At 42.2% G+C, this 24,080-nt stretch overlaps 1 protein-coding gene across 2 annotated transcripts in view; it reads right to left on the minus strand.

Moving 5' to 3' along the window:
• Positions 1 to 23,868, minus strand: part of PPP2R1B (protein phosphatase 2 scaffold subunit Abeta) — a 39,765-nt gene extending 15,897 nt beyond the window's left edge. For both annotated transcript variants that reach the window (XM_023516084.1, XM_012808167.2), the window contains exons 1-13: positions 23,689 to 23,868; positions 22,761 to 22,851; positions 22,299 to 22,399; positions 18,609 to 18,841; positions 18,173 to 18,320; positions 13,815 to 13,970; positions 13,508 to 13,622; positions 12,219 to 12,289; positions 11,762 to 11,896; positions 10,380 to 10,553; positions 5,761 to 5,821; positions 587 to 741; positions 99 to 241 (exon numbers count right to left, since the gene is read on the minus strand). In XM_023516084.1, the coding sequence (XP_023371852.1) occupies positions 99 to 241; positions 587 to 741; positions 5,761 to 5,821; positions 10,380 to 10,553; positions 11,762 to 11,896; positions 12,219 to 12,289; positions 13,508 to 13,622; positions 13,815 to 13,970; positions 18,173 to 18,320; positions 18,609 to 18,841; positions 22,299 to 22,399; positions 22,761 to 22,851; positions 23,689 to 23,802 (1,697 nt within the window). In that variant the 5' untranslated portion in view covers positions 23,803 to 23,868. The remainder of the gene's footprint in view (positions 1 to 98; positions 242 to 586; positions 742 to 5,760; positions 5,822 to 10,379; positions 10,554 to 11,761; positions 11,897 to 12,218; positions 12,290 to 13,507; positions 13,623 to 13,814; positions 13,971 to 18,172; positions 18,321 to 18,608; positions 18,842 to 22,298; positions 22,400 to 22,760; positions 22,852 to 23,688) is intronic.
• Positions 23,869 to 24,080: the final 212 nt, after the last annotated feature.

The following is a 24,080-nucleotide window of genomic DNA, read 5'->3' on the forward strand; positions in this document are numbered from 1 at the left end:
CTTAATTTTTGCTATTACTCCCCCACTACAAGGTAAAAGCTAAAATATACTTTTAAAATAACACTAAATATACTTTTAAAATAACCCTGAAATCTTACTTGGTGTCCAGAATTGGCCCAATTTTTTGTAGGGATTTGGCCACATTGAAACGAACATTTGCTACTTGGTCTCCTGCCATTTTTAACACAATGGGCAGCATTTGTTTAGTGGTTATTTCCTGACCGCAGGGTTCAGACAGTGCCTAGAAAAATAAATAAGATGGCACATTTTAAAACTCATTATTTTTAAAAAATCTAAGAATCTGATAAGACAAATCAATATTTAATAAATAAATGATGAACAGGAAAATATTTCTAGTTTGAGCATCCAAATCAAGGCAGAAAGAAGGCAAGAATCAGACCAGAATTCACAAGCAACCACAGCTGTGAAATATCACCGTAGGGTAATATGGATTTTAAAATGGACATTTGCTCTCATCCCCTATCTAAATTAATCCGTCTAAGAAATATAATCCAAAGAGAAGACAGAAATTGTTAATAATTACTTTAATGCCCGAGCTTAGCAGGAACAGCTGTGTTATACTTACATTGATGCAGAATAAAGTGGTCATTCTATGCAAGTAATTAGGATCGTTTGCCATCACTAACACTTTGGGAACGATGGTATTTTGCGCCCACTCTGTACCAAACTTCTGAACTAGTTTCATGAGGTTGTTGGTGGCAGCTTCTCGGATGGCATATACTGCAGAAGAGGTCAAAAACAGTCTCACATTGCTTATTGCTTTATAAATATAACCTAGTTTACTTACATCAGCATCAAACATAGACCAAAAACAAAACCTGTCTGCAAACACTCCACATGAAATCACACTGCAACGCCAAGCATGCTCACCCACAATGCAGAATATACTAATTTGTTGTTAAAGTTTCAAAATGTGTACGTCCAAGGAAAGAGATCCAAAGAGCTCATATATGCATCACCGCACTTACTGTGTGCTACTTCTTATAGAAAGAAAACAGACCAGATATAGTGGCTCACGCCTGTAATACCAGAACTCTGGGAGGCCAAGGTGGGAGGAACGCTTGAGACCAGCCTGGGCAACATGACAAAACCTCATCTCTATAAAAAATAACAAATTAGCCAAGTGTGGTGGCATGCACCTATAGTCCCAGGTATTTGGGAAGCGGGGAGGGGGGCGTGGGGAGAGGGGGAGAAGGCAGATTCCTTAAGCCTAGGAATTGGAGGTTACAGTAGATATAACTGATACCACTCACCCTAACCTGGGAGAAAGAGCAAGACTCTACTGCAGTGGTTTTCAACCTTCCTAATGCCGCGATCCTTTAATACAGTTCCTCATGTTGTGGTGACCCCCAACCATAAAATTATTTTCGTTGCTACTTCATAACTGTAATTTTGCTACTGTCATGAATGTAAATATCTGACATGCATGATATATTTTCATTGGTAAAAGGGGTTGTGACCCACAGGTTGAGAACCGCTGCTCTACTGGGTGCAGCGGCTTACCCCTATAATCCTAGCACTAGCACTCTAGGAGGCTGGGAGTTCCAGACCCGCCTGAGTAAGACCAAAACTCAGTTCCTACTAAAAACAAAAAAATTAGCTGGGCATGGTAGCACTGAGAACAGTGAACAGGGAGGGTCTGGGAAGTGTTCAGGAAGGAATCAGGCCTAGCACTGGGCACTGAAGACTCGGGGGACTTGCAAAAAAAGAAAGAAGAGGGGAGAGATCCCTGGAAAGGGTAAAATATACCCAGGACACAAAGGAACAACCTGAAATCTGTAAGACTTCAAGGTAAGACAACTGTCTGTAGATATAGACCACAGAGTATCTTGAAAGCTAAACTTAGATCTGGTAAGAAAAACACTGATGGGTTTTTAAAATAAACTTGTGACCCAATGACCAGTGTGGTATTTCAGCAAAATTATTCAAGCAGCATCAAGAAAACCACTGAGAGGAGAAAAAGAGGTCCAGGATATGACGTAGAGGCCACTGTGGTCACCTACACAACGGCAAATTAAAACTCAGGCCAACTTGCTTCTCCATTAAAAGACAAGATGCCTGGCTCAGCGCCCATAGCACACTGGATACGGCACTGGCCACATGCACCAAGGGTGGCAGGTTCAAACCCAGCCCAGACCAGCTAAAGAATGACAACTGCAAAAAAAAAAAAACAGCCAAGCATTGTGGCAGGCACCTGTAGTCCCAGCTACTTGGGAGGCTGAGGGAAGAGAATCACTTAAGCTTAAGGGCTGGAGGTTGCTGTGAGCTGAGACACCACAGTACTCTACAGAGGGCAACACACAGTGAGACTCTGTCTCAGAAAAACAAAAAAAAGACGTCCTGCCATGGGCGATAAAGTGAGACTCTGTCTCTACAAAAAAAAAAAAAGGGTGGCACCTGTGGCTCAAAGGAGTGGGGCGCCAGCCTCATATGTCAGAGGTGGCAGATTCAAACCCAGTCCTGGCCAAAAACTGAAGGAAAAAAAAAAAGTCAAGATGCCAAATGTCTTCTGTGAATAAATGTACCTTAACATCCAATAATTCTCTATGAGATCATTTATCAAAGGTAGGATAAATCTAGATAATAAACATCTGAGCTACTATCTTCTTGAAACTAGTTGTGATATAAGCAGTGAACAAAGACAAGTCTGTTGTCACTTCACAGATCCAGTGAGACTCAATAGGATTTCAATAAATTGAGACTTGTATTCTACTTCTCTCACCAGGTGGCCCAATCCTACTGGATTACCAGTAAGGGCAGGAATAACTATCCACAGTCCCAATCCCAGACAATGTATACAAGCCTCCAGATGAGAAATACGCAGCTTTCCCCAGTCCATGGATCCTTCTGGGCAATGACGCTGAGAAAAGGCAAGACAGCATAGATGGTGAACAACACAGCTTATTACAGTCCAAGCAAAACATCAGCTGTCAGCAATACCCAGAAGCAGCAAGGAGCAGTGAAAGCCGTTTATGTGTGACAGAGATTCTTCCCTTCACATCCAGGCTCTTTGTCTGTGACCCGACTCCCATTCCCTCCTCCTAGACAGAGCTAGCTAAAGCATTTGTATCTTCTCCTCTAATTAGTAACTATTTTTTAATACACTTCTGCTTTTTTTCATCATCATTCCATTAGCATGGCAAGGGAGCCACTGCCAGAGTAGCCACACACAGGCTCAGCCTTGACCAAGGCCTTAGCTGCACTGAACTCCACTTGGCCAGATGCCTACTATGTTCTTGGCTCCTCTTAATTCTGCTGTCAGAAGAAATAATGCAAATCCTTCCACAGTTCTGCCTGTTTTCTCTCCTTGTTTTGCCTTTGTGTGTGTGTGTCTCTCTCCTTTTCTCCCCTCAAGGTCCAACCGATGAGCAAGGTTTCTCTGAACGTTCACCTCACTGTGTTCACTACTTTCATGCTTTCTCCTTTGTCCTCTAAAAAATAAATTCTCCTGGTTCGGCACCCATAGCACAGTGGTTATGGCACCAGTCACATACACTGGGGCTGGCAGGTGAATCACCTGAGCTCAGGAGTTGGAGAGCAGCCTGAGCAAGAGCGAGACCCTGTCTTTAAAAAATAGCTGGGCATCATGGCAGGTGAACTATAGTCCCAGCTACTCGGGAGGCTGAGACGGGAGGATCTCAAGCCCAAGAGTTTGAGGTTGCTATGAGCTGTGACGCTACAGCACTCTACTGAGGGTAACAAAGTAAAACTCTGTCTCAAGAAAATAAATAAATAAAATAAATAAAAGTCTTAATCTAGAATCTAGCTTTCAAAAAATACAGAATGATACATTGGGATGTACCATTTCCACTAACTACCAGAGGCACTAAAAAAGTACATACACATTTTAAGAGAACTTGTTGGAAGTAAAATCAATCATTATCAAAAGTAGACAAAGTGTAGTAAAATAGATGTGCATAGCTTGTCTAAGAACAAGTGACCAGCAATGGTACCTTCAATTCAACTTTGAAAATATACACATAACATCTCATAAAATGTGTATAGGTTTTTTTGGTACCCTTGTATTTATCAGAAATAATATAAACTTTTTTTTCCCAGAAGACTTTCTTTCCTATGATTTGCCAACTTTAAGTTTATTTAAAAAGAAAAAAACATGGCTCGGCACCCGCAGCACAGTAGTTATGGCGCCAGCCACATAACACCAAGGTTGGTGGGTTCGAACCCAGCTGGGCCAGCTAAAACAACAATGACAACTGCAACAAAAAATAGCTGGGCATTGCAGCAGGCACCTGTAGTCCCAGCTACTTGGGAGGCTAAGTCAAGAGAATCACTTAAGCCCAAGAATTGGAGGTTGCTGTGAGCTATGACACCATGGCACTCTACTCCATGGTGACATAGTGAGACTCTATCTCAAGAAAAAAAGAATAAAAGCTATAAAAAGGTAACTTTAGAGAAGAATAAAGCCTTCACCATCTATTTTGGAAACACTGGAAGCATTCACATATTTTTTCCACACCCTCCTTTTCACACTCTCTTAATCATATGATCTCTCATATGATCCAAATAGGCCTTTAACAAAACCACCTATAAGCATAAGCAGACACAAATATCCACATTCCTCCCGAGTATGCAGACACAGCACCCACAGATGAACAAAGACGACACTCAATACATAAAGCAAGCATATACAAGATACCAGGGAGCTGAGACAAGATATTCATTGTGTCCGCCAAAATATGGCACCAACACTCAAGGACAGCGTCACATGAGTGCCCAGGAGCATTCATCACAACAGGCCCCAAAGCTACACTGAAGCTGCCAAGTCTGGACCTGGGACCTGGTGCAGAGGGTACGTCCTCCACCCACTGCTGGCTGTTAGACAAAGAGAGGATATATGCCTACACATCTACCCAGACCTCAGCAAAGTCACCCTCATTCCTACATGACCTCCCTGAACCCACACCCTCCTGCCATCAAGCAGTAGTCAGGATGCAAGCAGGAAGCCTTCCTCTCACCAAAGCCAGAAACCCGGGCCCTCTCTGTCCTAGGGCACAGCTGATGTCTGCCACACCTAAGAATCCTATAATGTCCCACTCTACACCTCCTTCTCGGTGTCTCCTCCAAAAAGCCAAGTAGCCATTGCTTTCCTCCTTGGCTTTTCATCTGATCCCAATCCCTGTCCAACCTCGTTTATAGTTGCTGAAGGCACCCTTTACATGGTCAAATGTGATCCTGGAACAAGAAGCCAACAGGTGCATAAAGGGAACAGTGTGGTAATAATGGGATAGACTAGAAACCGGGAAAAGAGACAGTCTCATAGACATAAATAAAATAAAACTGAAGATTCAAAAACCCGGTAGAGGCTTGGCACCTGTGGCTCAAATGGATAAGGCGCCAGCCACATACACCTGAGCTGGCAGGTTGGAATCCAACCCAAGCCCGCCAATGATGGCTGCAACCAAAAAATAGCTGGACATTGTGGCTGCAACCAAATAATAGCTGGGAGTTGTGGCAGGTGCCTATAGTCCCAGCTACTTGGAAGGCGGAGGCAGGAGAATTGCTTGAGCCCAGGAGTTGGAGGTTGCTGTGAGCTGTGATGCCAGTGCACTCTACCCAGGGCGACAGCTTGAGGCTCTGTCTCAAGAAAAAAAAAAAGCCTGATAGAAACATCAAATTTGTATTCTAAAGACTGGACTTTCAGGTCAAATATCTGGTTATATTGGGACATATGCAAAAACAGGCATTCCACAATAGTCTATTTTTAATTTGTCTACTCACCATGGTCCACAAGCCAGGCCATACATAAAGAATTCAGCTTTTCATCAAAGAATTCCACACCCTATGGATATAGAAGATTCTATTAATTTATATCACTGAAGTTCAGAAACCAAGACGGTCTATCTGTGTTACAGCAAGGTTACCTGAAGGCTAAAAAACCTTGTTTCCAAAATAAGCTGAATTATGAAACAGCCAGAAGAAATATGATTAGATTTACAAACAAACTATAAATCTATTTTATTGGACAGGATCACAGACAAAGGGAAATAAAAGTGAGGTGGCACCACCCTGCTCAGCAGGGTGGCCAGAACTCAGATACGATACTGCCAAGCAGTATAAGGACGCAGAGAGGATGGCCCACCACATCTGTACTGTTAAGAATGAATTACTCAGGAAAACCTGAGTAATTACACCTGTCAGTAACATTGGTTAATATTAGGTTATTAAGTAAGAAATGGCCAATTCCTTAAAGTACTAAGTTTGACAGCTGATATCTCTGACATTTCACTTTGACCCTTTTCTTTAATTGTGAAGAGACAGCCTCGTTCTTTCAAATGCATGTTTTGGCTTGTGATTACCTTAAAAAAATGTTTCTTACAGAGCAATGTTTGTGAAACCATGGGTAAGTCAACCTGGGTCTTTATTGGGGGTGGACTGTGAGTCCCATCGTGGAACCAATGTAGCACACAGGCTGAAATACCACCAAAGTGGCTGAGAAGGACGTGTCCAAAGAAAGCACAGTAGGTGGATGGTTTGAGAAATTCCATTCTAATGATTTTGATCTTTTTGTGTGTGTGTATGAGACACAGAGTCTCACACTGTTGTCCACACTAGATTACCATGGCGTCAGTCTAGCTCACAGCAATCTCAGACTTCTAAGTCTAAGCAATCCTACTGCCTCAGTCTCCTGAGTAGCTGAGACTATAGGTGCCCACCACAATGCCCAGCTAATATTTCTATTTGTAGCAGAGATGGGGTCTCAGTCTTCCTCACACTGCTCTTGAACTCCTAAACCCAAGTGATCCTCCTGCATCGGTCTCCCGGAGTGCCAGGATCATAAGCATGAGCTACCACACCCGGCCTTGGTGATTTTAATCTTGAAAATAAGCCACATGAAACCAAGGGGAAATATAGCCCAAGAAGGGGAAAGGGGACATGGAGGGGGAGGATGGGTGGAGAGAGAGTCGTTGGTGGGATCACACCTACGGTGCATCTTACAAGGGTACATGTGAAATTTACTAGGTGTAGAATATAAACGTCTTAACACATTAACTAAGAAAATTCCATGAAGGCTATGTTAACCAGTTTGATGAAAACACTTCAAACTGTATATAAAACCAGCACATTCTACCCCATGATGCAGTAATGTACACAGCTATGATTTAATATAAAAAAAAAAGAAAGAAAGAAAGAAAATAAGCCATGTGGACGGCCTGAGACCAAGGCAGATGATGATGAGCTGAAAGCTGTACTGAAAGCAAATCCATCTGAACCTGTGCAGGAATTAGCAGCAAGGTTTGATATTGTTATTCCAATACTATTAAACCATCTGAAACAAACAGGCAAGGTAAAGACGCCGGATAGATGGGTTCTGCACGAATTAAACAAGTGTCAGAAGAGAAATCGCCTTGAAGCTTGCCTTTCTTTGCTGTCACAACATAAACGTGAACCGTTTCTAAACTCTATTGTTATATGTGACAAAAAAATAGATTCTGTCTAACAGTCAGTGATCAGCACAATGGTTAGATAAAGATGAAGTGCCAAAACAAGGTCTAAAATGGAAAAATCATCAAAAAAATATAACGGTGTCTGTTCAATGGTCTGGCACTGGTGTTACCCACTATAGCTTCATGAAAACATGATCAGTCGATTACAGCGATGTCTACTGCAACCAAATGGACAGTATGATGAGGAGGCTTGCGATTAAGCTGCCAAGACAAGCTATTCCTCTCGCAAGAGAACCATGTCTCACAAACAGTGCTGCTCAAACTACAGAAGCTGGATTTGGAAACTCATTCACCATACTCACCAGACCTCATACCAAGTAACGAACACGTCTTCCAGGCTTTAGAACACTTCTTGCGAGGAAGAATACTTGATTCTCAACAAGCTATGGAAAATAACTTCTGTGATTTCATTGCTACCCACCCTCCAGGCTTCACTGCTGGCATACACAAGCCACTGTTAAGATGGCATAACTGTGTTGATAGTTTAGGCACGTATTTTCATTCATTTTGTTGCTTGTTTGAGATATAATAAACTTTTAACTCAAAATCAGACATTTCAGATTTAATGACCTAATATATAACAAATCCTTAAGGATAAAGCAACTGACGTCAAGACACAGAAACCTCCCCAATTAAAGAGTGTTTCTGGGATAGTGGGATAAAACCCTGGAGGGAGAGTAGGGCACCCTCAAGGAGAACAGGGGAAGCAGCCTCAGATGGAGTCACAGGTGGCGCAAGGCATCACAGGGAACCTACATGGCTGTCCCAGCCCTGCTCCTTCTGACTGTCAACAGGTAGCCACTTCGGGCTGGACTTACACAGACTTCTCATCGCTGGCGGCGCAGCACGTGGGTGAACACTGTGGTATGTATGTTCCTCACACCCTTCCCAGGCTGTACGTGTTTACAGCCTTGCTTCTTTGAATTCTAAGTTCCTGATCAGTGATTATTTATTTTAAATGAAGTGATATAATAAAATGTTGCAGTCCTTCAAAAGTAGTGACAGCTTTATAATAACAGATCACAATGGATAAATTTTGCCACACACTTAGATTACCATGTCTAAGAAGCTCTCAAAGACTTCTTTTTCAGGTGGAGGATTTTTCCTTCAGTCTTAATAAACTTTTATTTTCCAGTGTTTGTGGCTTAACTTCCTATTTACTCACCACGGTCCTCAAATCAGGCTATATACATAAGGTCTTGAGAGAATTTTATAAATACGACTGCTAGAAAAATTTTTACATACACAGAAAAAATAAAAAGAATACATACCAAGAGGTTCAATTGTAAAACAAAATGTTCATGACCAAGGCACATTCCCCACCAGGCAGTAATAAATCAGCCAAAGGCATCACCCAGCTTGCTTCCACTCTGCTCTGGAGAGCCAGCAACCCTTGGGGATTTTCCAGGTCTAGAAGGCACACAGGTTGAAAGAAATGGTACTGAAACCCCCTCCTTTCAGGACATTTGTCTCAGTCTTCAGCACTGAGATCACTGCTGCCTTCCATGGAGGCTTGATCCATGACAGCCACAGTGAAGGGAAAAGGGCCCACAGCATTAGGGAGTCACAAAGGAAAAGGGTGACGAGACAACTTCACCCGACACTGTTAGTAATGTACTTTTATCTTGGGCATTTAGTTTGAAGAATGAGAGACTTCCAATTCTATAAAACATACAATGCCACAGGCATCCACAAGATGCACGTTTTTTGGCTGTCTCATGAATTAGCAATACAAATTCAGGGGTCCAAGAAAATGAAGAAATCCTATATGCTGTGATCTAAAAGGACATAGAAGTATGAGGCAGGGTGAGGCAGGGAAACAAAACTAGTAATGTTAGCAGTAAACTGACATAGTATGAGCTTTCTCCAAAAATACTCAGTTATTTATCTGTTCAACAATCAACAGGCACTAAGACAGATAGTGGAAATAAAACCCTGAACACAGTCCTTGCTTTCGAACAACTTGTTCATCTCTCCCACCTGATTGTAGCAGATAAGAGTGCTACCAACAGGGGTAAGAGTATTTCAAACTCAGAACTGCTTAGGGAAACTACAAAGAAAAGGAAAAAAAAGAATGTAGCCATAAAACACATCTTTGAGATTTTACCTAACATGCTACCAGGGTAAAACTAATCATGGGACTCAAATAGTGACAAAAGATAATGTGGACTTTGGACAAAATACCAACATCATACACTTTAATAATCCTTCTGTTTATGGTGATTCTTCAATTCCCTTTAATCAGAATATAGAAACATTCTCAGGACATTTTGCTCAGAATACAAGCAAAAAGAGAAGATGCCTTAAGCAACAATCAAAGCAGACTTCTCTTAAAACCACAGTGCCTTTTCTTTATAATTAAATATTCCCTAAGTCACAGAGGCATTAAATAGTACAAAAGCTATGCTATATATACCAAGAAACTGATCACGTTCTTTTATGGCTTTGTTTTTAGGTGGTGGTGAGGTGGAAATGTATTTCTATTATACAGGATGAACCTTCAAATCCAAAAATCCAAACTCTGAAATATTCCAAAACCCAAAACTTTCTGAGCACTGACATGAGGCTCAAAGAAATACTCACTGGAGCATTTGGGATTTTAGATTCTTAGACTGAGGATATCCAGCCAGTAAGTATATATAATACAAATATTCCAAAATCTAAAACACTTCTAGTCCCAAGCATTTCAGATAAGGGACACCCAAGCTGTACCTTTGTTGTTAGATGTTTATGCACTTACAAAACTAAAACCGAGCCTACAGACAATAAGGACAAGACAATATTTTCACTCATCTAAATAAACAATTGTTCAGGTTAGCTGGGCCTCCTAGTTTCCCTGGTAAAACCGCCTATTCAACACTACCCTGCAATTCCCAGAGCACATGTACTCACCAGCTGGCCTGCCAGCAGTGGCATATATTCAATGATGGCCAGCCGGACCCTCCACTTGGCATCTTCTGCCAGCTCCACGATGGCAGGAAGGAGGCTCTGAGAGAGCTGACGGACCCCAATCACTTCATTCACACAGTCCAAGTTAGAGATGATGTTCAAGCGCACGTCAGGACACTGCCAGTACACAGAAGACCACATGTCAGACTCCAGGCCTCACCTAGTGTTCTTCTGTCAGGATAAGGATAAAAACTGCTAGGAAATCTTAAAATGAGAAAAGATTGACTCAGGTGAGAGTACAGGAATAATTCAAAGCACAAAAACGTAAGGATCTTGAACCAGAACTTTCAATAAAAAGTTTAGAAGACGGTAAAAAGCAGAAACTCTGGAATTAAGATGCACTCGAACCCCAGATCTGCACCTGCTGAGAAACGTCAGGCAAGTTATTTCATCTCCCTGTGCCTCCGCATCCTCATCTGTAAGAAGGGAGTAAGATCTCCCTGGTCAGGCCGACGGGAGAACTACAGCTAACTACACGTACAAGGACTCAGGATCATGCCTGGTACATGGTAATCACTCAGTAAGTGTTCTCTATCATAATTTTCATGCTACAGTCCAATAAAAGAAAATTTGGGGGAGGTGGGAGGGCAATGAGGGATGAAAAATAACCTTTGGGTATACTATACACCATGTGTGTGATGGGTCCACTGAAAGCTCAGACTTCATTCACCACTATACTTTTTTCTTTTTTTTTTTTTTGAGACAGAGCCTCAAGCTGTCCCCCTGGATAGAGTGCTGTGGCATCACAGCTCACAGCAACCTCCAACTCCTGGGCTTAAGCGAGTCTCCTACCTCAGTCTCCCAAGTAGCTGGGACTACAGGCGCCCACCACAACGCCCGGCTATTTTTTGGCTGCAGCCGTCATTGTTGTTTGGCGGCCCAGGCTGGATTCGAACCCACCACTTTAGGTGTATGTGGCTGGCGTCTTAGCCACTTGAGCCACAGGCACTGAGCCCACCACTATACTATTAACAAAAAAGTTTGTAGCCCCTAAATCCACTGAAATTAAAAAAAAATTTTTTTAAAGGGGAATTTTAAAAATAAAGATACATGAGCATCAAAGGTAAGAAACCAGGAAATATGAAACAAAAATCAGGCACAGAAGATCAATAGATGTTTTTAGATTTACTTCAGTGGGTCCTCATGCCAATTTTCTGGGAAACCTGTAACCCCACACCCAAACACAGGAATTGTCACTAGCTTAAAATAAGTCATAATATTTTTATTTAAGTCTATGTTTTTGGTCCTATTGTAATCAACTCCAAATGAAAATCACATCAAACCACCGACTATCAAAAGACAACAAAATTTACAGCCAGACTCACCTCATCCTTTAACTGAGCTAAAAAAAGAGGCAGAAGATGTTCGATGGTGTTCTCCTTGCCCAAAATAGTAGACAGTCCCATAATCACAGAGGCCAGAGCTGATTTGACATGTTGATTGGTATCAGATACTAATTCCTAAAATAAAATCAAAATTAAAAGCTTTTCTTTCTTGCAAAACAGAAACTTCCATACCATTTCCTAAGAAATTCAAGACAGCATTATTTCAATACTTACTAGCTGATGATTCCTCACACCATCGGCTAGGCAACATAAACCTATGTTCTAAAGAACATTTTACAATTGTAACAGGCACTAATACATAATACATAACAATGTCATTTTAAGACATCTGCCTCATTCATCCATTGCCCACCTTTAAACTCAAAGATCTTTAAAGTACAGCAAAAAAATAAATGCACTGAACAGAGTGAACAAAATAAACTGAAGTTAGGTTTACCTTTATATAAGGCAGAATTTGATTCATAATTATGGTCTCTCTACCCTCAGTGGGCAAGTTCTCACAAAGTTCTAAAAGAGATAAATAGAAAAAAATAATGCTTTCATAGAGCCACTTAAAAAGTGCAAAATGAAGAAATTTAACAAGGTTTAGCAACAGTTGCAAGTTAAATCGTATGTTTAAAGCAAGTAAGTCCTAAGGGGTAAAATCACTCTTATTCTAAATGTGCCTTTTCTTTTCTTTCTTTCTTTTTTTTTGTCAAGACAGAGTCTCACTTTGTTGCCCTCGGTAGAGTGCCGTGGTGTCACACAGCTCACAGCAACCTCCAACTCCTGGGCGTGGGCGATTCTCTTCCCTCAGCCTCCCAAGTAGCTAGGACTACAGACACCCGCCACAATGCCCAGACATTTTTTTGTAGCAGTTTGGCCAGGGCCAGGTTTGAACCCACCACCCTCGGTATATGGGGCCAGCACCCCACCCACCAAGCCACAGGCGCCACTCTCTTTTTTTTTTTTTTAAGACAGAGTCTTACTCTGTCACCCTGGCTAGAGTACAGTGGCATTATCTTAGCTCACTGTAACCTTAAACTCCTGGGCTCAAGCAATCCTCCTGCCTTAGCCTCCTGAACAGCTGGGACTGCAGGCACAGGTCACCAATCCCAGCTAATTTTTTCTATTTTTAGTAAAGATGGGGTCTCACTCTTGCTGAGGCTCATCTTGAACTCCTAAGTTCAAGTCCTCCCACCTCAGCCTTCCAGGGTGCTAGAGGTACAGGTGTGAGCCACTGAACCTGGGCCCCTAAATGCACTTTTCCATCAATCTATGCATATTATACCACTCCTGAGCTGGGTAGAGCGCCATGGCATCATAGCTCACAGCAACCTCAAATTCTTGGGCTCAAGCAAATCTCTTGCCTCAGTCTCCCAAGTAGCTGGGACTACAGGTGCTTGCCACCACACCCAGCTAATTTTCTATTTTAAGTAGAGATGGGGTCTCCCTCTTGCTCAGGCTGGTCTCAAACTCCTGAGCTCAAGCAATCTACCTGCCACAGCTTCCCTGACTGCCAGGATTATAGGCATGAGCCACCATGCCTAGTCTGAAAAAGTACTGTTTAACATACACAAGATAAAATGGTTGTTTGATTCTAAATATAAAGGGGGCAGCTTTATGTTACAATGTTAACATTTCCACATATTAAAATCATGTCTATGTATCTGAAAAACATACAACAAAAAAAATGGAAAATTCACTGCAATGGCACGTGTTACAATATAAACTGAACTCCTTAACCTTTTACTTTGTGGGCAGCAGCTGCTCGAACTTCCGCTTCACAGTCTTTAAGTAGGTTCTGAAAGGCGGGGATGAGGTCATTCAGGGTGATTTTAGGACCCACAGCTTTCTGGAGCTAGAAAAGAATTTGTACAGGCTTTATGGTATACTAACAAAATCCTTAACAACAATACAAAATAATGCAATCTTCAGGTATATATTTTTGCCACAACACTTTACAACCAAAAGAATTATTCAGACACTTTTGGTGCAACAGCCAATCTGTTTATTTTCTTCAGTATTAATACTTAAAATGCAATAATTTTACCTCGGAAAATTTGTCAGCCACCATATAGCGAACTCGCCAAGATTTATCTTCTGCTGCTTGTCGAAGTGTAGGCATCACCAAGGCCTCGAGGTCATCCTGAGACAGTAGCTGGGCAATACTGACACAAGCTTCCACAGCTAGAAGGCGCACTGAATCCTAACGGAACAGAATTTCTCTCAGTCAGACAATATTTACTGAAAGCTGTGGGGCACTGTGTGTGGTGTGGGGTGGTGCTGCTGTGGGTGTTGTTTAAAAAAGGAGAAAAAAACCCATCACACCATATGCAGTTTTGCATCTTTATGTCCTGAAATAGCTGCTCCCTTTGCCTGGAATGGCGTGTCAAAGCTGTGAAGACAGAAATGACTTTGTCCCTAGAGTCAACAGCAAAGTAACCGCCTTGGCCAGAGCACAGGGCTTTTACTAAGAAGCAAATGAAATGGAAATATAAAGATTAAGTGAAAAAAAAAAAACAAAACGTTTAATAATGTCCTCAAAGCCTTATACTAATAGAAAGTTGAGGAATACAAATGAAAAGTATACTTGCACAAGTTATTTGGAACAGATTAGAACAAAGAGAACAGGGTAAAGGAAATCACTTAGGGGTGGCGCCTGTGGCTCAAGGAGTAGGGCGCTAGCCCCATATACTGGAGGTCATGGGTTCAAACCCAGCCCCGGACAAAAACTGCAAAAAAAAAAAAAAAAGAAAAAAGGAAATCACTTAGGAAGCTCAGTTTACAAAATACTCAGTTCAAGATGGCAATAGGCATTTGAGGCAGGAGATGATGACTCAGAAAGAAATACAAAGAACAATTAAAAGTAACAACAACAAAAACAATCAGGTAGATTTCAGTGTTGAAGATCAAGGACAGAATAAGGTTCTTTGAGGGAGCCTTATCTAGAAAAATATGGAAATTAACAATTAGAATTAGAAAAGTATGTGATTAATGAACTCAGCTTTCCAAATGTAAAAAGTACCACATGTCAAGGTGACACCTGTGTGACCTTTGAGCAAATGATAATATTAAGACAAATTAACATAAAATCAAGAACTGAGATTGTACATATATATAACTAGAAACTAAAAACACATAAACATATAAGCCCCCAGAAGAAAAAGGTCAAAAAATTTAACCCCTGGCCTCGAGCAATATTACTGCCTCCACCTCCCAAAATTCTGGGATTATAGGCACAAGCCACCATGCCTGACTAAAATCCTAGAAAGTGTGTGTGTGTGTGTGTGTGTACATATATATACACACATACACACATATATACTCAAAAAACAGATGAATGAATCCAACTTTCAAAGTATTACAAATGTTAAAAATTGTACCTCAACAATAACTGCCTAAGACACGTTCACCCCTTCATATCTGAAAGGGTAAAAGAAGACAGAACTATGTTCTGGGTAACGGATACACAAATATTTTCAGATTCCAAAAATAATGTTAAATCAAAAGATTACTACCATTTATGCCAATAAATATTTGTTAATCAATTACCTGTCTTCCAGGACTCCTGATTTTCTCCCCTACATCTGCTCCTCCTCCCTGAAGAGTCCTCATTTTAACAGTAATACCACCATCCACCCCGATGCTCAAGACAAAAATCTCTATCTTGCCTCCTCGTCTTCCCCTCACCTAATCCAACAGTGCTATGTTCTATCGACTCTACCATCCAACCCGATAGCCAGATTCTCTCCATCTTCACTATTACCACCTTAGTCCACCACCATCACCTCTTACTATTATAAAAGCCTCCTAACTGGTCTTCCTGTTCCTACTCTTACGCACCTTACAATTTAGTTTCCACTTAGAAGCCAGAATAATTTTTTTCAAAATGTAAATTACATCATGTTATACCCTTGCTCAAAATCTAGTGAAAATTCAAACTCCATTCTCTCTCTGGCCCTCTGTGATCTGGCCCCTGCCTATCTTCTCCAATCTCATCTCTTCCCAGTCTCTTTCGACCACTGTTCCAATCTTAGGGCCTTTAGCCTAGGTGTCCTCTCTCCTGGGACTTCTCTTTTCCTGGCATGCTGACACTGCAGGAAAAGGCATTGCTGGTGTTTTTCTTTTGTGTCTCAGTTTATGACACTTCTAATTAGCCAGTCTAGAGGAATGCCCTATTTTATTTATCTATTTATTTGCTTTTCTCCAAAATAGAAGCTTCATGAAACAGGGTCCTTGTATTCCTTGTTAACACTGTATCCTAGCAACACTGCCTGATCTAAAATAGGTGCTCAGCATTTTTTCAATGAATGAATAACTGTAGCTTTTCTATCAGTGGACAGAGAGAACATACATACACATACTTAAACAAAGTACTACATATTTTTTTGAGCATCAATTGCTGCTAATAGCACCCTCTCACCTACAGTCTTATCACCCCACAAATATCAAACCTATCTGATTAAGCCTATAGATCAGGGATGAGACAAACATTAGCAAAATGTAAGAGGAAGCTCGTTTTCACAGATAAATTGTTATTTTCACACAGCCATGCCCTAGGTCCATGTATTGTCTATGGATGCTTTTCTATTACAAGAACAGACTTCACCAGTGACAACAGAAACTGTCTGGCCTACACAAAAGAACTCTGCTAACGTCAGTTCTCGACCCAACTACTACTGTGCAGGAAATATAAAGGACAAAAGAAAATGTTAAACTGTACAGTAACAAATGGAATTAGCACAATCCCAAAAGAGGCTTCTAAATATGAGCTGCCCAACATGACAACCACCAGCCACATGCTGCCTCTGAGAATTGAGATGCACTTACTGCCACATGTTCAGATGAATAAAGATTGTGGGAATTCTGGGTTAAATAAACTTTATTAATTTCACCTATTTCTTTTTACTTTTGAAAGTATGGCCAGTAGAAAAATTTAATTAGTAGCTTGTATTTCTGTTGGACAGCACTTTTTTTTTTTTTTTAAACAGAGTCTCACCATGGCAACAGCCTAGCTCACAGCAACCTCAAACTCCTGGGCTCAAGCAATCCTCCTGCCTCAGCTTTCTGAGTAGCTGGGACTACAGGCACCTGCCAAAACACCTGGCTAAATTTTCTATTTTTAGTAGAGATGAGGTCTTGCTCTTGCTCTGAATGGTCTCAAACTCCTGAGCACAAGCCATCCTCCCGACTCAGCCTCTCAGAGTGCTAGGATTACAGGTGTGAGCCAAAGTGCTAGCTAAACGGCACTGTTTTAAACTATAATCTTTGCATAAAGTGAGGGGTGACCACCATAAAACTAAGAATAATGTTACTCTTATGAGAATAGAGAAGGAAGGAACTGTGTCTGGAAGGGAACTCATGCAGGGCATCTGGGGTGCTAGCTGTCAAGGTACTGTCTCCTTTCAGAGATGCAGCTACCACATAATATTACCTTACAATAATTCATTAAGTATATTTTATTTTGTGCTGTTTTCTCTGTTATTTTAATGAATTTAAAAATTATTTTGAAAGTAAGATTTGTCATCATTAGATTTATAATCAGAAAATGAGACTCGTCAATGTGGACTCATGGTTCTGTACACATGGAAAGATCCCAGGTACCTGGTAAATAAAATAGAGTCCAGGAACTCTTAGGGCTGATCTTTCTAAGTACCATTACAGAAAGGCAGTACAGCCTAGCTGTGAAGGGCATGAATTCTGGAGCCAAAGTGCCTAGATTCAAATCCCACCTCTGCACTAACTATGCAACCTTTAACAAGTTATTTGTGTGCCTCTGTTTCCTAATATGTAAAAGTGCGTACCCATCTCATGTGGCTGCTATGAAGAATGAATTATTTAACACACATAGCAACTTAAAACAGGATGAGAAATATTGAACAGTTTATTCAGGTGTTTGCTATTTTTATTATTTCTAAAACCAAAGAGAGCTTAGTTCCTTGGATTTAAAACTGATATTATGCAAGGTCCTCTTACACACTAGTACAGAGGAAGCAGTGGGTCAAATAGCCTTCCTAACACATTCTATGGTTATTTTACAGTTAAAAATACCAGGCAATATTATTCCTCTGTATTACAATACAGCCAACAGTTCCCTAATCTACCTCTCGATGTAATTTAGTCTTCCTAATTATGGCTCCCCATTTGTCTCTGACTCCCCATTCTTTTAAACAGCTGCTAATGTAAGAGAGAAAATCATGGTCTGGCTAAGAAATATAAGAACACTAAGATGAGTCATGTTACACTTTATCCAGGTCAGAATTAAGTACTAATTTTACAAAAAGGATCCTAACATCTGAACCAAACCTCCTCAACATTTAAAAAATTAAATTTAAAGAAATAAGCAATTCCTAAAATTTGGAAGAGAGCAGCATGTCTGTGTCCCTTAAATACTAAGGGTAAATTTACCTGTTCATCTGAAGCTAGATTAGTGAAGAGTGGAACAATTTCACTTTTCACACTGTCTAATTCCAAAACTTTTGCAAATTCACCCAACTTGGAAGCAGCAGCACGACGCACCATTGGAGTGTCATCTGAGCACAAGGAACGGAAATGCCTGCAGCGTAAAAAAAACAATGAAGATATTTCCTATCAAATACCACAATTAAACCTGCCCCAACACAAATAAACACTGTACAGGTTTTCTCCTACGGCAGTGACTCAGCTTCTACTCACACAAGTAATGAAAATAAAGCATTGGCATATTCAATCAGATGATTAAAAAATGATGGCATCAATGTTATTATCCTGGCATCAATGGTAACAGGGCGCTGTGTAAGTGTGAGCTATGAGTCCCCAATAATCCCAAATAACCTTTTCAAAAAAGAAAAAAAAACTATCTTACTGTCTAATTTCTGCTTTGACAGCATTTGAGGCTCTGGGATAACAAACGCTGAACAAACCGCATGCAGATGTGCGGGAAGTGAACCAGTCTCCGCTCGCCAGGCGCTTCACCAGCGGGACGAAGTGAGCCTCCAGAGCAATAGGCGTGTGCTCCTGGGAGATCTGCCTCAGGGACTCCACCGCCTTGTCTCGAACAACCGTCTCTTCCACAGTTGCCAGACTTTCCAAAGGAGGCTGAATAGATCAAAAAGGAAAAACCACACAGAAGAAGTTGCTGAATTAGGTTAGATACAGATTATCACTTTCTAAAGTGACGGAAGGGAGGCGGTATGTAACCAGAATGCTAGCTACACCATACCAAATGGTTACTTTCAGTTCCCACAGTGATAACATACGGTACAGCCAACCTGAAGACACGACTTCTGTAGAAAAGCCAAGATCTCGTGTCCCAGATGGCAATTCCCAGATGGTGTCTACAAATGACATAGTGGAAGAGACTTGACACAATATTAATATTATTGTGAGCTGAATCACTAGGTTTGAAAGATACAAAGCCAAATTCAGGCAGGATCATGTGTATTTCCTCAAGATTAAGTGCGAAAATATGATCAACATTAAAGTACCACAGTTACAGCAACACTCAAAAGGCTGTGAGGTCCCTGAGTCCACGGCCTTTTGAGTATTATTCTACTATTCCCAGACATGCAAGCAACCCTTCTCCGCCAGCTCCACACCATAAATTTATTTAACTGGGTGATGCCTGTGGCTCAGTGGGTAGAGCGCCAGCCCCATATACTGAAGGTGGCAGGTTAAAACCCGACCCCAGCCAAACTGCAATGAATAGTAGGGGTTTTGGCGGGTACCTATAGTCCCAGCTACTGGGAGGCTGAGGCAAGAGAAATTGCCTAAACCTGGGAGTTAGAGGTTGCTGTGAGCTGTGACACCATGGCACTCTACCGTGGGCAACAAAGTGAGACTGTCTCAAAGAATAAAAATAAATAAATTTATCTAACTTATAAATAATTGAGTACAAAGTCGTTTTTGTTTTTTTTTTTCCAGGATACATTCAGAATCTTCTCATGAGCCACAGAGCTGGAATTTTTGCAGCACAATCAGATGAGGAGTACAGAGATGGTAGGAGAACTTGCCTGCAGCTTTAGAAAGAAAAGAGATCAAAGGGGCTGATGGTCTGGAGTAGGACTGAATATGACTCAGCCCAGTAAAAAGTGAAAACAGGCTGGTTCCATGAACCTCTACCTTACTGGGTTTGCAGTTGGGACTGGTAGATTCGGCACATGCCAAGAGCTGGAGATGTTACACATAAAACATAAAACCCACATGCAGAACTGACCAACAGAATGAAAAAGAAGACAATGGGTCAAAGGAAATAAGGGTGTCTGCCTAACAGGATATCTTAAATGATTTGATACACAGAGCCAGGCAGTACTCAGTTTTACTACGGTGTATTTCAGAAGCCAATTGAAAAGAAATTGCTCCTTATTTGCCAAGGCCTTTCAAGATTTCTCCCCTGCCTACCACGACCTCCCATCACAGAGAGCCACTGAATAATCTCTGTCAATACCAGAGTAAGCTCCTGAGAATCACCACTGAGCTGTCCCTTGTGTTGAGCTCCACCCAATTCTTCAATGCCCTTGTCCTACTGGCCCTTGGTGACCACTCCTGCCTATTCCAGCCAACACTTTACACTCCACCCCAACAGGCTTCCTGCTTCACTCTTTCAATAAATGATTATTGTTATATTCTAGCACTGTGGATACAGAAGAAACAAAGCAGACATGGTTCCTGGCCTTAATGGCATTTATATTCTATTGGATGAGGACAAGGATCAGTCGAGAAAAGAAGCAGATGGTTATCAGTACTCTGTAGAAAAATAAAATAGGATGTGATAAGGGGTGACTGGGAAGCTATTTCAAGCTGAGTGGTCATGGACCATCTCTCTGAGGAGATGCATTGGAGTTGAAATCTAAATGACAAAGAGTGAGCCCAAGAGCATTCTATCAGAGGGAAGACCTAGAGCAAAGATCTTAGGGAATGACGACTTTGGTTCATTCAAAGAGCACAAAGATGACCAACACTGAGTGGATGAGATTATGAAGAGGGAGCACCACACACTGTAAGCCTACAGAAGTGGGTCATGATAGGTCTTGCACAGAGTTTGGATTTTCTAAGAGCCATGGCAGGGAGTGGTCTACCTGCTGGGTGAAGAGTGAACTGCAGGGGTGGGGTGCAAGGCAAAAGGGGAAGGCAACTAGTTAGGAAGCTACTGCAGTCATCTACAGAAAAGATGGTGGTGGTCTGGACTATGGTGGCAGTAGGAAGGATGAAAGAAAGTGCACTGATTTGAATATAGGCAGACTCCATGGGAGTTACTAATGGATTAGATGTGGGAACAAGGTAAAGAGGATTCAATACCTTCTAGGCCGGGCGCAGCGGCTCTCACCTGTATCCTAGCACTCTAGCAGGCTGAGGTGGGTGGACCACCTGAGCTCAGTAGTTCCAGACCAGCCTGAGCAAGAGTGGGACCCCATCCTTCCTAAAAATAGAAAAACTAGCCAGACGTTGTGGCAGGTGCCTGTAGTCCCAGCTACTGGGGAGGCTGAGGGAACAGAGTCACTGTTTGAGGTTGCTGTGAGCTGCGACGCCACAGCACTCTACCAAGGGCAACAAAGTGAGACTCTGTCTCAAAAAAAAAAAAAAAAAAAAAACCTCCTAGGTTTTAAATTTAGTTTGTGTACCTAGGTACCTGACGGTGATACAACTGGGTAGAAGGAGACGGAGCAACAAGATAAGAGGCATCTTTGGGGGAGAAAATTGAGTTCTGTTTTAAGTATGTTAAATTTGAAATAACTGCTTGGCATCCAAGTAAAAAAATCGTAGGCAGATATACACAAACATATACATATCTAAATCTATCTCTACAATCTACCAATTTATCCGTGGAGTTCCAAGGAAAATCAGAGGTAGAGCTAGGAATCACAAGAGTCAGCATCACATAAATACATTTAAAGCCCTGAAGCAAATATCCCTACCTTGTCCAACTACTGATTCCTAGTTATTATTTAAAACCTAGTTCAGGTCATCTCTCAAGCGGTCTTCCCTGAGCACCCTAAGTTTAATCTCTTTCTCCTATTATTTGCGTAATTTATAGTTGTTCCTATTTTTTCCATTTAAGCCTGTACAGAAATTATTTGCTGACACACAAAGACAAGACAGCTCATTCCATTCACCATTAACACTGTTAACTTACTATCTGCCTGATATACTAGACTCTCAATAAATGTCCACAAAAATTGAACTCAACTCACCAAACTCACAAAGCCAGAAGCAAAACTTACGTTAACAATTAACGACCAGACATTCCTAGGTGAGAATTAAGACTTCCAATGTCAGAAAAAAAATTGTAGTTATCAAATCCCTTTTTCTCTCAACCTCTAAACTAGTAGGTCTACAGAGGCAGAAAAAAATGAAGGTGTTCTTTTATTTATAGTTAGAAAAATAAGAAAGGTTGAGTCCAAAGTACCTACATTTCTTATTTTCTCATGACTCATATTATGACTATCTGCCCGTAAAAAGATCTGTATAAAAATGCTGCTGTGTGCCTATCACCAAACAATGTATCATTTATATTGCAAAAGTTCTGGAAGGAGGGTAGGCACATACAAATACTCACCAGCAGACAGTGGGCAAAGTCAGGACCTCCCACCAGGCCAGTAAAGTTTCCCAGCTGCTCAGCAAGGGCTAACAGTACCTCATCTTCATCATAAATTGTATCTGGAAATGACATCAACCAAGTACTCATCAATAAGTATAGACGGCCCAGAGCTGGACACTCACAAAACTAGGAAGCCAGTAAGATGGCCCGGTCAGAATCCTAACAGCATTTTCTTTCTTCTCTTCAATCAACAGTCTTCCTGAATCTGTTTTACTGAATGAATTAAAAAGTCGTGCTCCCAGTTATCAGTTCATGTTTAAATATTTCTGGCCACAGCCTTACAATGTGTTTTATTCGGTTTCTTCTGCACACAAAGCACCTAGCTCAGTTTAGTACTTAATGAAACTGGGGGTAACGAAGTTTTGAAAGACACTGGAAAATGGAATGTCCATATCTTTCTTTAAACAAAGATTCACAAACCTGTGAGGAATGGCAGCAGTTCAGTTCTCGTCCTTTCTACTCCAAGTGCTAGAGCAATTGTTGATAATTTCTTAATACTGTTAAGTCGGAGCTTTAAAAAAGATAGTAGAAAGAACAAAGTAAAGAAATGGTTGCAATTTAGACAGAAGCCAAACAAGTGAAATCATGAAACACAGATAAAGGACAACCTTTCATTTAGATTTTATTCGTAAGGAACCTCATAAGGACCTCAGGGGTGGTACAACTCAGCCTCATTAGCCAGAGGAAGTTTTCCCAGGAGAAATACTCAAAAGGGCTCAGAAGAGAATGAATGAAAGAGTATACATGACTCAGAAAGTAATATAATTTTTAAACAGAAAAAAACTTTGGCCACGGTGAAGCAGGTGAAATGGCTGAATATAACTCCTGCCGGTTCAAAGAAATGTTCCATCGGAGCTGATACACCGACCCCATCTAGGTAAATCAGCCATCCCGCTCTCTTTCCACCCAGGAAGCCCAGCCAGTTTCCAAGCCTAGATGAAGGCACTGGGCTGCAGGGCTAAGGGCCCCCTGGCACCCTGCGAGCCGCAGCTCGCTCCAAGCCCCTCGCGGCCGGCACCGCGCTCCTCCCGCTCCCGGTTCAGCCCGCAGGACTGACGGACGGCCGCCCGGAAGGAGCGCCCCGGTGGGAAGCCGGTTCCCAGACGCCCAACCGGGCGCCCGGACGACGCCTCAGGGGATCGGGAGGAGGGGCGCCGGAGAGGTCCCGGGAGGGTCGGGCGTGCCACAAAAGCCCCTCAGAAGTCTTTCCTCGCCCCCCGCTTCAAGTTTCTGCTGCGAGTTCGGCTGGTTCAATCCCCGAGCCTCCCCCACCGCGTCTCTGGCCTTCCCTCTTCCCTACCACGCGCCCGGCCAGGCCCTCCTCGACTTCTCGGCCTCAGTCCGGTACCTGCACGTCCTCATTGCGGAGCTCGTCGATTAAAACCGCGATCGGGTATAGCGAATCGTCCCCATCTCCGCCCGCTGCCGCCGGGCCGGCCCCGGGCCCCGCCGCACCCGCCATGTTCTTCCTCTTCCCGCCGGTCGCCGCCGCCCGCTCAGGGCCCAGGCCCCGCCCCGCGCCCAGGCCCCGCCCCGCGCTTGGGGATTTGGGGCTGAGGCCAGCGCGCCGGCGGGGTGGAGGCCGGGGAGCCCGAGGTTGGCCTAGCTTATGGAGGAACCCTGCCGACTCCCACCGCCAGAGTTGCGGGTCCGAACTCCAGAGGCAGGGTGGGCTGAGAAAGCGAATGGGACCCCCGTGTCCTTTCCCCAGCCGAAGGAAACAGGGGCAGGGATTCATCC

The sequence above is a fragment of the Otolemur garnettii genome, unplaced genomic scaffold (assembly GCF_000181295.1).
Source record: "Otolemur garnettii isolate 467f Iridium unplaced genomic scaffold, OtoGar3 scaffold00086, whole genome shotgun sequence".
In the NCBI taxonomy this organism is placed as follows: Eukaryota; Metazoa; Chordata; class Mammalia; order Primates; family Galagidae; genus Otolemur; species Otolemur garnettii.